Raw genomic sequence first — 14050 nt, forward strand, 5'->3', positions numbered from 1 at the left:
TAGTTTTGATCATTTTATTTTTCGAACAAACGAGTGATGTTAAACACTGAACAAATATACTGATCAAAAACGATCAAAGTAGTCTCTTCCTCTAGATTTAAATTGCAAATTATATTTGCAATAGCCTAACCAAGTATTGAATTGATGGCCTTTGCTTTAGAAACAATGCATATACCTGGAATATCTGACATGGTTGTAAGAAAACATATTTTGAATTTTTTTAACCAAACGAAGGTAGCGGAAGCCTTTTCAAACTTTTTACATTAAAGGCACATTGGTAGGACGAAGGTAGCAGAGCACACAGTGTTTGCAAGTCGGCAGCAAATTGGTTTCAACCCATTTCACAGGACGTTCGTCTCCAAAACAAATGGCAAGGCATTGAAAAAACACATTTTCGAAAAAAATACGATCAAATGTAAAACTTAAAACACTGAATGAATAATAGGACCAGAACCTATAAATCTAGGTCTATGAATGCAACACAAACGATTGGGATTTTCTTTCAGAATGCGTTTTCTTCCAAATTAAGAACATTGACACACATAAAAAAAAAAAATGAAGACTTAGCAAGGTTTGACATGGATTGCAAGAACTATGTACAGACAAGCAGGATAATGCGCGTTTTTATTGACACATTTATAGGACAATGTGCCAATTTGAGAAAATAAAGACCATAAGAGGTGTTTTCTTCTGCACCACTCAAACAAAAATCTCAATGCCGTACATTCACTAAGGCTCTTCAAATAACAAAGTCATTGTTGAATGTTTTTTAGTAAGGCAAAAAATATCTAAAGGAATGATAACAAGTATATTTCCAGCATATTAACATTTTCCTGCTTTCCTGCCCTCACAGTATGAAGATGAAGAGTAGCACCCTCTGTAACCGTTCACTGCATTCAAACATTCCGATCTAGGACTCGATACTTATTTCTTTTTGACATCCATATTTGTGTTTTTATTTTTACAATTTTCTAGGCAAACAGATCTTTTTAAAATATTGTTTATTTAACACATCTAAAAATAGATTGCTTTTCTCTCATATGAAAATCACTTATTTTAGCTATACTGAGAAAGAAACATTAAGCAATAAATGATGCTCATACAGTATGGAATGTCGGTATCTACTGCAATTAGCACATGTATGTGAATTTAATCGACTTAAATATGCCTCGCAAACAAGGGGCAAATATGAAACGCCTCCAACATATTTGCACATCTTAGTGGATAACCTTCTTATAAGAAAAATGAAAAGAAACAAACGGTCAAATAAATAGATGCATACATGATAAGAAACTTTTATAATTTATTCTTTGTCACATAAAGCTTTTTGTAACTGCCAAAAAATGTTCTCGACTTGCTTTCAAACGTATCCGTACTGCTCGATGCTTGCTCTGACCTCCTATTCACACATTGTGCAATAACTGGCCCTGTTAAATCCCTGCGAGCCATTATATACAACCCTTGTTTGCAAATTCTCGTTGGTAGCAGCACATTACAAACAGGACACCTTTTCAGCTCCTTCCTGTGGAAAGCTGAACTTGGAACAACCCCTGTTCATTCATTACACTTGTAAGATGAACCTAGCACAGAGCAACGAGGAGAGAATCTCTCGATCTCCTCGAACTCGCAGTGGGAACTTTTTGGGAAACCTTTCCAACTCAGGTCAGCATAATCCCTGTTCTCTCAGTCTAGGCAAACATATGGCAGGATGTTCAATTTGCTCTCATCACCATGAGGATCCAATGATATACACTCTGTCCAATCATACCAGGTTCCCTTGGTGTCATGGCAACCGTTCACCCCTTGCCAGTGTTCACTGTGTATTCTGAGAAGGTCCTCATTTGTTACCTCCCGAGTCACCCCGGGTAGTTCGGTAACGGAGCTGCTCGGTACTAAAACGTGCGTTTTCCTGGACTCTTTTACGTCGTGTTCCTCTCGTTTCAAATATTCAGTCATGAAAAAGTGCGCCCCGTGGGTCTGCGCTCCAGAGGATGTGAGAACATTGCTCTGAAGATTAAGGTAGGATTGAATAATTTCGTTTCTGGACAGCTCCTTCCAGTTCGTCTGTTGAAAGGGGTTGGGGACAGGAGGTGGCGGTTTTTGTTGGGGTATCTCAGTCCTTGTGACCTCTGTAACTGGCGGTCCTTGGCACTCTTCCTCGTGGTGAGTTTCTTTCGGAGTGAGGGGCTTTATCTGTCCCGTCACGGGATCAAACGTCAACCTACGTTCTTTTAACCGCACAGGCTTGGTCCTGTCCTCCGATGTCTGGCCCTGAAGGTTTACCATGTAGTCTCTGGACCTGTATTTCTTACGCTTTTTGCCATCCGAGTTGGAAGTTGCTCCCTCTCGCTCGCTCTTGGTCTCTGAGGCCTCCAAGCTGTGGGTCGCTTGGTGGGAGGCGAGCGGGGAGCCGGATAGCGGCTCCAGTGTTACGCTGCTGAGTGGGGGCTGGGAGACTCTTTCTGTTGACCTGTGCAAGTGCATCGAGTCTTCCAGCCCTACCGAGGACGGACCGTCGCCAATGCACACTTGGGCTGGGGAGGTTAAAGGCTGCAATGTAGGCAAAGGAGAGGGCACTTGGGCAGAATTCTGCGATGGGCTCGAAAGAGTCCCTTTAGGTGCATATGTTGAAGACCTCTTGGCCATTGTCTCGAGTGTTACACTACGTGGACTTGAGGAGTATCGAGGGCTTTTAGGTTGATGCTGCCCACCACCAGCCCCATCCATTCGCGCATGCTGCTGTAACACTGACGTTTTGAGTAAAGAGGAAGTGCTAGGTGGTTTGGTTAGCCCGGGAGAGCTCGGATGAGGCTTGACAGCATTGACAGGAATTTTGTTCTGTCTGTCATTCTCAAGGTGCTCGGTGCGGATTCTGTCAGAGGGTGCGTCCTCATCTTTCTCTAGGAGAGACTCAGGACTTCCCCTAATTCCATTTGATGGTGGGGAGGAAGAAAACATTTGCTCATAAATGGATGTTTTTATCATTTTGGCTGGCAAATGGGGGGTATCCCTCTGCTCCGCCCGCCGTTTTCTGCTAGATTTCTCCGCCTTTGGAGAGTAAGTGTTGTGGATGTCATTTCTGGTTTTGAGCTCTGGAGCAATCTTGCTTGCCGGGGGTACCGCTGGAGGCGTTTCTGTCCGGCAGGGGTGAGCACCTCCATTGGCAGAGCCCGGGACGTTTGGCACTCCTCTCCCAGGAGTGTCACTTTGGCCAGGCTCGATGAGCCTTTGCCAGTTCCGCAAGAGTTTCTTGGCACGTTTGGCAAGGTCCTCATCCTTCGTTTTCTTCCTTACATCATTAATTAGCTTTCCTAAGCGTGTTTCCTGCATTAAAAAAAATGAATAAATATTGAGAAGTCTCACACTAAAAATTTCATTCATGATTCTTGGAATGTAGAACCGTTATTCTTCACATATAGGGGTGGGCCTGTTTTTACATGATCGTGAATATCGAATGCACAGCCTTGGAAAGTATAATTTATTTAACATGTACGCGTACACCGACGGTCGACGCATGTGCATATGGGCTGACAAAGTGCGATGCATCTCTAAAAAATTTACCATACTTTGGCCGATTCGATTCTACTAGTCTTTGCACTGTCATATACTGTACTTTAATGCAAGCTCATAACAGCCATTTTCATTGACATACATGTTTTATTAATGTTGTCAGACATTAAAACAAGTAATAAAATAATAATTAAGCGTGACTCATTAATACTACATGTCTGTCTGTGTACTCTTTGCTACTGCAGTTTACTTCCGCCTTTTGGTTCCGGTAGGTTCACGTTATTATTTTGTAAACAAACTTTTAAAAATAAATTTTTACATTAGTGAATCAATTCAGAATATGAATCTAAAAATTGAATTGTGCTCCCACCCCTATTCACATAACAGGTTTATTTGCAAATACACATCTTGTAATTCTTTGGCAATAATAAGGCATGAAATATTAAATACCATGACATACACAGACTACCTTAAGGTTAATATCTGTCAAAATGTTTTTTAGCAAATATCATTTATTACTAAAAGGGATGCTCCGATCAGGATTTTTGCAGCCGGTACAGAGTACCAATTTGTTGTCTTCGTGATCGGCCGATACAAACGTCCGATACTGATACTTCAAGCTGATATGCAAGCTATTTGATGACTATAACTGTTAATTTTTTTTCTAGATAAATACCACAGATGTTGCCTTTTTTTATATTATTTTCTATTATTAGGTATATTATTGTTTTAATAAAGAATCAAATAAATAAGCACAACAAATATTTCTTCTGCAAAGAGAAATTTAATATGCCTTTAAAAAGGCTTATGCCTGTTAAAAGTAACGAAAATAAAACACTTTACAGTCTTTACTGTATGAATTAAATATACACGCATTCGTACAACAGTTCTTCAGTGAAGAGCAGAGAATGATTTTATTGAGATGAATTAGGTTACTGTAGCTTTAAGACGTGAGAGAGATCGCTATGTACATGTGCGATGAATGAGATGCTGCTGTGTGTGCGCGCAAGCGCACGCGCGTGTGTGGGGTATACGCAGAAAAGAGCAGCTGTAAGGAAAATGAATGCTTAAACTGTCAAAATGTTCAAACGCATGCAATTAATAAACTTTCGGCATGCAGGTGTGATGTCTGCGATTGATACGCGTTTTATATGCTGTTTGATGGGGATGTGAAGACCAGGGTCCGAAATGCGGGTAGATTTTACGTTTGGCGACTATATTCAAAAGGCTATCCGCCACACTGGCGGGTGCTTTTCATACCAAAATAGTAATGCAATATAATGTGTTTGCCAGTAACTAATCTGGGGACGAGGTAAGCTAGCCACAGAACGTCTCTACGCTCCAAGTCTCGGGTGCCGGAAGGTAAAAAGTGCCGCGAGACTTGAAGCACTAGAGACGGTCTGTTGCTAGCTAGTACTGCAGCTATCTGCTGCATATAGCTGATATGTGGTGGCATTTACCGGGAGTGAGACAACCTTTGAAACGAAAACTCACAGACGAAAAGGATGGCAACTCATTTGACATCAGAAATAAACCGAAACTTGAAAACATTCTGATTCATGACCATGATCACAGCAAATGAAATTCATGTATATGTGACAAAAAAAGGCTGTTTATTATTCTGGCCGGTAAAAAATATACTTGGCTGGTGGATTTTTTCATCTACCAGTCCCAGTGGCAGGTGAGCCAAAAAGTTAATTTCGGACCCTAGTGGTGAAGACTCATCGTTGTTGGGACCAAAGCGTGTTCTCATAAAAAAACACACATCTCTGTTAAAGCAGAAAGAGAAATACAAATTTGCAGGTGACATGAGCAACGGGTTGTAAAAATACGCGTGCTGCGTAAAAATGGTCTCTAACTCGCGAGCTCTATGATGACAAAAGTAAATAAAAAGATCGGTTCATGAGATCGGCAAACTTAGCGAGTACCAATCGAGTCATTAAATACCATTATCGTCCAATACCGATCGATCGGAGCATCCCTAATTACTAATAAATTAAAAACACAGAGCAGTTTAAAAAAGCTAGATATACATTATACATCTCACCAACCTCAAGTGCTTCTTTGGTGATGGGGTATTTCTCCAAATTCGTAATAACATCAAGAACTGCAACCATGTTACAGATCTGTTCAGGAAAAGAGAGAATTTAACAAAACAAGCTTAACATTGAGACAGAACTAAAAGTTATTATGATCTAAAATAATGAACAGATGGATTTGCTCAATGTCTAATATAAAAAACAAACACACTGACAATACATGGCAGATAAAAAACTGCAGTTCAACTAGTAAAGCACGCAGCTAACAACAGCAAGGTCATGGGTTTGATTTACAAAGAACATACTGATAAAGTGCATATCTTGTAAGATAGAAAGTAAAGAGAAAAAGCATCTGACGAGTGAATACATTTAAAAATAATTAAACTTGTTTATACTCTCATTGACAATATACCATATTGGAATCATTTACTTCTCTTACACTAATGGCCAATGAAAGAGTGAAGACCTGTATCACCTGTGGTAGCAGAATCTCACTCAACAGGTTGACCATGAACTCAAGGGCATCACTGCGAGTATGTGACACCCCTGACCCTCAACCTAGCAGTTTACCCCAAGAGATTTGCAACTATGCAAATGATCTACAGACACACCACTGAAAAGTATTCAACAGTGAAAAAAAATGGTCAAACTATACCAGACTGGTGGGTTGACCGATATGGGTTTTGACTGGTAATGCCAATACTGAGACGGCCGATACAACACAAATGTAATTACAGTAAATGAGAGAGAAACTGAAAATTTGTAAAACTAAACGAACATTTACTGGGAATAATTGTATGAATGTCCACTTCAGGAAGCATTTCTACAAATTTTAAGTTTCAGCACAACTATATCTAGTTAATACACCCAGTAACGGGTAATAAAAATTACACCAAATATTACTTACCAGTCACAGGATTTGTGATTGTAAGGTAAAATGTTACAAGTTTGTTTACATCACACCTGTGCTCCCTGCTGAAACTACCGCTGAGCTGTACATCTGACAGCTCACTGTACTGTATGAATAGGACTTTGATGCACACTTGAGTGTTGTTGTGTGTAAAACAATGTAAGTTTACATAAAATTAAAAACAGTGAATGATAATGGCTAATTCTTTTGTCCGTCATACAGAGACTTGACATTTGAGTGGCCTTTCTTAATTATCAAAGAATTTAAGGAATGGAAAGACTATCGGCCAAATCGATAAATATCAGCCACAGCAATAAACCAGAACCCAAAATCTAACTAAATCCAACATATAAGTTGTTAGACAATAAAGCAGAAATTAGACAAACCTATAGGACTCAATGCCGTGAAAAGAGAACCTACATTAAAGCCCTAATGCTATGATATGCTATTTGGTCTGCTTTGGATCTCTATGGTGACAACTTTCCACATGCCCCTTACAATAACTAGTTTCTCCTCTCTTGTAAGGGCGGTTGGCGAGTTAGCCTAGTGAACTTTTCAGTCTGGCTGTTATTTTTTCCAGCCAGAGGAATTTAGTTAGCACTGCACACTGAAAAGCAGCTGGTTATGTGTGCTCAGGTTAGCTTACACACAGGTCCACACGCATTCACATTTGAGATCGCTTTTACGATTTCATATATAATATATTAACGAATCTGTACAAAACCATTGCTCGTGTGTTTGGTTTATAGACAGAATCAAGCCAACACACTTAACTCAATGAAAAGTCATAAGCTAACGCGATGCTAGTGTCAATGTGTCACCTAACGTTAGCCACATATTAAGCTTACTTTAGTCTTGATCTGCCATATATAACGTTAATCACACAACAACATTTCCCAACGTATTGATGAACAGTATGCATACTAAACAACTTAAATTAAGCGTCGACCAAATCGTTCATGACTTAAACGCACCCCATTGCTATCGACTTCAAAACTAGCAGGTAGCTTGACACCGAACGGCTAACGGACAACATGTCTGTCACGCAGACTTCATACAGCATGTCATCTGTGTCTGGTCACATCGTTCACCTTAAAACAAGATGGGTGGGTGTATAAAACACCTCACTGCCGATTTATGTCTGAAGTCTGTGCTTAAATCCAGCCTGTCTGGCTGCTTGGTTAGCACAGCGCGTAAGATAAATGTGCCTCTCAGTTAGCAAGCTGGCTAACGGGAGCTCGAGCTCACATCTCCGACGCCGTGCTGAGCTCCACACGCTTTCAAATAAAGCAACGAAATGTAATTGTGTAGGGGAAAGCGAGCTTCGAGGCTCGGGTGGCGGGAAAGTGAGCGGATTACTCACATTGCTGTGGCTATCGATGGCCTGCAGCAGCCGGTCTCTCATCTGCTGCGGGGTTGCGGAGGCCGTTGTCATTGCCTGCTCTGTGCGAAGCGGCCGACGGGGGAAAAATCCTCCGGATTCAAGGGCTTAATGGATTGCGTGAACTCACAGGCCTCTCGGGAGGATGGAGAAGTGGCGGAACCACATGTTTCTAACGTGACTGTTGGCTTGAGAAGCGGTGTGTATGTGTGTGTTCAGTAGGGAGATGAAGGTTCGACGGTTCGCCGCCTCATTGCGTCGAGCGCTCTCGCCGATCTCATGAACTGCACTGGATCAAAACCCTACACACCGCTGCATTATGGGAGAGCGCGACGTCTCGTGACGTCATCACGCAAGTTCAAACAAATACAAATCCAGCGACTGTGCAGTATGGGAAGTTTTTTAATTTACAAAGGTGGGGTTGTGAAATAATGCCGTTTTACTCCTTACTGCTCTATTTTGGTGAATATTTGAACACAAAACACAAACAAATAATTATGCTTTTGAAATTTTTTATTCAATTCCATAAACAAATATTAATGCAAAGGTACAAAGACTTTAGCTTCCACACAGAAAAATACAGTAAGGACAATGGGATTTAGCTTGGTAACATCTTGTTTTAAATAAGTAGCATACACTTACACACCCCACTTCTTTACATATTCTTTTTTGCTTTCTTTATTTCGTAGAAAACATCCGGTAAGAGGAACATTTTTCTTTCATTTTTAAAGGGTCAGATAAACAAAACCACAGAGTTGCAGAGCTGTTCCTGAAAGCTAGGTTTGCATATTTGGTGAGAATAATCATGACCAGCTGCAAAATATTAAATTAATGTCTGAACTTCGCAGTCAAATGTATGTGCAACGTCTGAATTATCATATCATATACTGAAAAAAATATAAATTAGCTGCCTTTGTAGAGATATGAACCACTAGAATAGTAGTTCACATTCATTAAATGCACATACTGTATGATGATCTTAAAATTTTGTTTATACATTTAAATGCCACTAGGTTGGATTATCACGTCATCTCTCTCTAACATTTCTTGTAGTTAAAACAAAAGTATACAAAGTCACTTGATAGGAAAATATTTCCAGTTAAAGAGATTTTAGATATACTCAGAACATGATAACTGCAAAAAAGCAGGACATCACATCAAAACTTACAGGATTTTAAAAATTTAGTACCATGCAGCAAAAGTTTAACCAATAAAAACAAGTTTTTAGTGTTAAAGGATATAAAGTAATACAGATTTGTATGTAAATAGTTGGCAGGGAAAGTAATAACGGCTGATTTAAAAAATAAAAATAGGTTATCAATGCTAACAAAGGTAAAGTAAGCTAAGCTATTTTCAAACTGCCATAAGATGCAAAAGCATCTACATTGTTAAACCAAGCATTATTAACTGGAGGTAAATAAATAAAGAGCATGACTAAAAAGGTAAGAACATTTTTGGCTTTATACAATGGCTTTGTTGATAAGAGAGAAAGTGTGCAGGTAAAATATACATGCACACTTTCTTCACAATTTATTTTACTGGTGTTATAAAGTGGCGTCTTACAAATCTTACAAATGCTGCAAATGACCAGACCTTATCTTAAAAAAAAAGAAAAAACTAATTATTTAAAGAGGGCTGTTTTAAATAAAATCTATTGGCACACTCATTAAAGCATGATTGTTTCACAACAAATAATAACAGATCTGCTATTGTTAAGAGAAAAAACAATAACACTTAAAAGGTCACGTTCTTCCTGATCTCATTTTTTAAACTTTAGTTAGTGTGTAATGTTGCTGTTAAAGCATGAATAATACCTGCAAAATGATAAAGCAAGCTCAAAGTTCAATGCCAAGCGATATATTTCTTTTTACAGAATTCACCTTTCAAAGCCTACAGCGAATGGCCGGTTTGGACTAAAGCCCCCTACTTCCTGCTTTAATGACGTCAATGAAATAGTTTTTGACTAAACCCCGCCCACAGGAATACGTCAGTCGCCAGCTAAGCTCAAACGGCTCTGCTAAGCTAAGCTGCTGTCGAATCGCAACACACTAAACAAACTACACAATCAGAACTCGTTACGTATTTCTGAAGGAGGGTCTTCATAGAACAAGGAAGACATCAGCCCATTTTGAGGACAGTGAAAACAGCGCTATACAAATAAGTAAATTGTGTGAAAAATACTTCGTTTTTACACGTGAAAAATGAACACATGTTGCGCACTGTAAACACAATCAAACCTTCAAAAACACAGGAAGAACGGGACCTTTAAATAAAATAAAGATATACACAACAGAACCAAATTATAGGGGAAAACAATTTTTTTACCTTACAATTTGTTTCCCATGAAAGAAATCAAATACAAAAAAACGAAATAAAATAATACAACACTTTGTTTTTATGGCTATTTTCATAATACTCTTTTATAAAATTCTGTTCATATTTAATTATTATGTTTAACAGGATAAGCGTTAAGCCAGACTCTAGCTTTATCCTTGTACTAATAGTAACATCAACTCGTTTTTCTTTCCTTACTGAGAGTCAATTTGTAACATAGTGAAATGTTTTTTATGCCAAAACTTCTCTTTTTAACTGCATTATGAGGACTCTTGTAACAATATATATGTATTTTTTAAATTAAACCTCAAGTAGACATGTCTTACAATATAGATATATTTGGAAATCTAGGAGCTGAGCAGATGAGCAACCATAGCAAAGAAATGACAAATCTACAATGCAGTAAACAGACCTTAAGCATGATAAGACAACTTTTACAGTACTTAAACATCAAATTCCATATGCACATACATATATGAAAATAGAAGAACACCTGCCAGAAACGAATAGTTCTACTGCAAACACTACAGAACAAAGACAAAAGAGGATATCATTTCACAAAGCTTTAACAAAGTTCAGTGTATAGAGGCTGAAAAGCAAAATTGCATGTACAATTGCCGCAGGGATTAAAAAAAAAAATCTGAAGTGTGATCTCACTTGATAATAGACACAGATGTTTATTTAAACAATGAGTCAAAGGAAAGTCCCTGAACAAAGGGATAATATAAAGTCCACGTCAAGCATTTCAAAATGTCGAAACATATAGTTCAATATTGTTCGTTTCATTTATAGATTTTTACATACTTTTTATATTTTAAGCTCTATTTTTAAATTTTAAAATATAGAAATGTATTAGTGTAGCATTTATGTACATGAAGGCTGTGCATACATTAGATACTGAAAGTTACAATGAGGACCTTTTACTTATCTGCATGCATTCCTTTTATGTCTGTTACTTGCTTTTTTAGATTCTGCTTCAATTTTTGTTAATGATAACACTTCAGTCCACAGATGAAAGCTATGTGAAGTTAAAACTGGTCCATTATGAACTGAGATACAGTCACCAGCTTTCTTTGATGCATTTTGTTAATACCGCGGGGCACTTTCATACTTTGCTAATACTACATATAAAGTTTTTTTTAGCATTGATCAAGTATAAAATCATAAATAGACAACAGATAATTTCACGTTTTCAAAAATACTTGTCTTAGAGTAGAAGGCAAAGGCGGCCAAACATGGGGGGAGAATAGACCCAGTGCACATAACAGTCACTCAGATGGGTGTAAAAAGAATGGGGAAAAGACGACTTAATATTGATTAAAGTGCCAAGTAAATGTATGAAGTGATACAAGTTCACATAAACGCGGACTACACAAATACAGATGTGAAATAAAAATGTCACAAAGATAAAAGTGCGCAGCTTATAAAATCACCAATTTTGTTAAAAGGTGATTGGCCATGCAGCCTCTTGCGAGTGAAATGGAGGTGGCACAATAACGCATTGGGCAACTATTAACTATTCGACACATGGAAAAGTTCAAAGACATCACAGTAACAAAAACAATGCTAGTTCAGTAATATGTTTGGTCCTACACAAAAAGTGATGAAATACATTCTGGTTTCAGCAATGCTGCTCTTTCCATGAGGCAGTTAAGTAAAGGAATATATAACAATAACTGTTTACCTGACACATCCTTCCACTTGAATATCTTACATTTTTTTAACATTTGCAGCATGATCCTCATGAAAACAATTGTCTGAGACAAAGCACATGTTGGTCATGCGTTTCATTTATACAAATGTACACGGTGCAATCAGATCTCATATGAGAAAAGTCCTTTACGAAGTAGAGATTTAAAAAAAATTTTCATGCATCGACTACTCTATTGTTTCTACGTTGCTGAAAATAAACAAAGCCATCTGTGCAACAATTAAAATTCACTGCATGGTCTTAAAACGAATAGATGCTATAAAAACTATACTTTTGTTTGAGCCATTTTTAGTATTTTTGTTTTCTGAAACATTAAATTATACTTTGCATAGATATTTTTCCAAATCCGGTTATCCCTTCATAGGTAGAGAACTTTTACAAGGATAACAAAATATTTTTCTTACATTTAGCATTTCATTTCTTACTTTAAACATTAAGATTGTATTAATGTTTCTTGTAAACAAACTTCTTACACTTTATAAAGTGGTAAGAGTATAAAAATCCAGAGAAAAAAAATGAGAAAAAGATAAATGTGATTCAAAAAAAGGTAGTAAGAGTAATAAACCTCCCCTTTTGGGCATATGATGTCATGAGAACCAGAATACATGACAGCAATGAGAGCAATGCACCAAAACAAACCCAGAATCACTTACAGCTATTTTTACAGTAACAAATACAACAGAATTTTCACAGAACAGAAATGACAAAAAACTGCATTTTCTCAGTGTAAGGCAGAATCTGGTTATCACAGTGATTAGTTTGATACATATGCAAACGTCATTATCATGTACTGCGTTTTTGTTTCTTAACCCGAAAGTAATGCAATTGCAGCATCATTTTGACTGTATCAGGTACACTACAAAGATTGTTTAACATACAGTAGCTGTGCTATACTGTAACGCTACATGCACACTGTACATTGACCGTAGAGATGGACTGAATTCACTGGTGTGAATGTTTTATAGAGCTTGTGAGGCAGTTTATAACAGACCTGCTTAATTTAAATTAGTGCAATGATATGTAACCATATGTGTATACTCATACATATCTAAACGCTTTGGTGACCAAAACCAAATTAAGCAGATATTAAGAGATATGAACGTTTCCAATTTTTTTAGCCAGATTCATTTGATCATAATCCTCACAAAGTGCATTTATCATCTTTAGCCACATCAGCCGGAACCATGACCAGACATTTATAAAAAATTACAATCATATATTTAAACCACAATGAAGAAACATAGCTGTCTTAGAGTATATTAGTGTTCATGTGTAAAGGTAAAATGTGTTTCAGCTGATGCATGAGGCTAACAATACTGCCCTTAAAATGGGGAGGATTAACACTCCTTTTTAACCATTAATGGTCTTATAAGCAAGAAACATTTGTACAAAGAAATAAATTAAAAACCACTCATGGCAAACAATGTTTTTGGTGGCATATGCATGTATAAAAGTGCATAAATAAATATTTGTAGTGAAAACAAAGTGGCATGTAACAGATTTGTGAGCCATCAGAAGCAAGCGATTGGAGGTACGGGGGGAGTGAAAGGGGCTTCTTCAGGCAATGAAATGAAAGAACATAATAAAAAAGGGCATAGAGGGATCTTATATATATATATATAGTCCCATTCACTCATCTAAAGTTAAAGGTCTCAGTATAATCCTAAATAATTGTGGACTGTGGCAGTGCTTCTAGCATTCTCCATAGCATGCTATGAGAACATTATCAGCTACTGCAGCGACCACCCACCTTTCCGCAGGGTGAGCTTTGAGAAACCGGGTCAGGTGCCCCTTAACACACTGTGGAGATCATAGCTTCTCTCCCAGGTAACCATACAATCTCTAAAAAAATTTATATTATAATATACCTAAAATATTACAGCCTGTCCATCCGGAAAGCATCTTCTGTGGCGGGGTCTGCAAGAACCATGTCAGGATCGTTGAGCATGTGCAAGCCGTCCAGTGTTAGCGGATCAATTTTCAGCTCATCCAAGGGGAACTGGGAATCTGCGTCAAAGCTCATGTCACCTGTCAGAGGATTGAGAACTCTTTGAATGGGCTTGGGAGACAGGCGCTCCTATAACTACAAATGGGTCAAGAAGATAATGTGCTAAACATCGTCTTTGGTGTTAAAGTCTCCCTGTAGTCAATCTTTGAGCATCATA

The 14050-nt window shown here is 37.9% G+C and overlaps 2 protein-coding genes across 7 annotated transcripts in view; both read right to left on the bottom strand.

Moving 5' to 3' along the window:
• On the bottom strand, positions 1–13879 carry crsp7 (cofactor required for Sp1 transcriptional activation, subunit 7). Of its 3 annotated transcripts, none has more exons than XM_065276296.1 (3): positions 13754–13879; positions 5562–5636; positions 1–3324 (listed from the first exon to the last, which is right to left on the bottom strand). In XM_065276296.1, the coding sequence occupies exons 2-3, from the start codon at positions 5625–5627 to the stop codon at positions 1684–1686; spliced, it is 1707 nt and encodes a 568-aa protein (XP_065132368.1). In that variant the 5' UTR covers positions 5628–5636; positions 13754–13879; the 3' UTR covers positions 1–1683. The 3 variants fall into 3 exon arrangements, with proteins under 3 accessions (XP_065132368.1, XP_065132367.1, XP_065132369.1); XM_065276295.2 differs by lacking the exon at positions 13754–13879 and adding an exon at positions 7823–8145; XM_065276297.1 differs by lacking the exon at positions 13754–13879 and adding an exon at positions 6457–7815.
• crtc1a (CREB regulated transcription coactivator 1a) overlaps positions 8336–14050 on the bottom strand; it is a 26696-nt gene continuing 20981 nt past the window's right edge. For all 4 annotated transcript variants that reach the window (XM_065276299.2, XM_065276298.2, XM_065276300.2 and 1 more), the window contains one exon: positions 8336–13913. In XM_065276299.2, coding sequence (XP_065132371.1) covers positions 13762–13913 — 152 coding nt within the window. In that variant the 3' untranslated portion in view covers positions 8336–13761. The remainder of the gene's footprint in view (positions 13914–14050) is intronic.

This window comes from Paramisgurnus dabryanus, chromosome 6 (genome assembly GCF_030506205.2).
Source record: "Paramisgurnus dabryanus chromosome 6, PD_genome_1.1, whole genome shotgun sequence".
NCBI lineage: Eukaryota > Metazoa > Chordata > Actinopteri > Cypriniformes > Cobitidae > Paramisgurnus > Paramisgurnus dabryanus.

Excerpts from the sequence above, each read along its gene's own strand:
- crsp7 (XM_065276295.2), bottom strand. The coding sequence starts at position 7,894 with ATGACAACGGCCTCCGCAACCCCGCAGCAGATGAGAGACCGGCTGCTG. Across the intron at positions 5,637-7,822 it reads CCATCGATAGCCACAGCAAT|ATCTGTAACATGGTTGCAGT; the intron begins GTGAGTAATCCG and ends TTTCCTGAACAG. Across the intron at positions 3,325-5,561 it reads TCACCAAAGAAGCACTTGAG|GAAACACGCTTAGGAAAGCT; the intron begins GTTGGTGAGATG and ends TTTTTAATGCAG.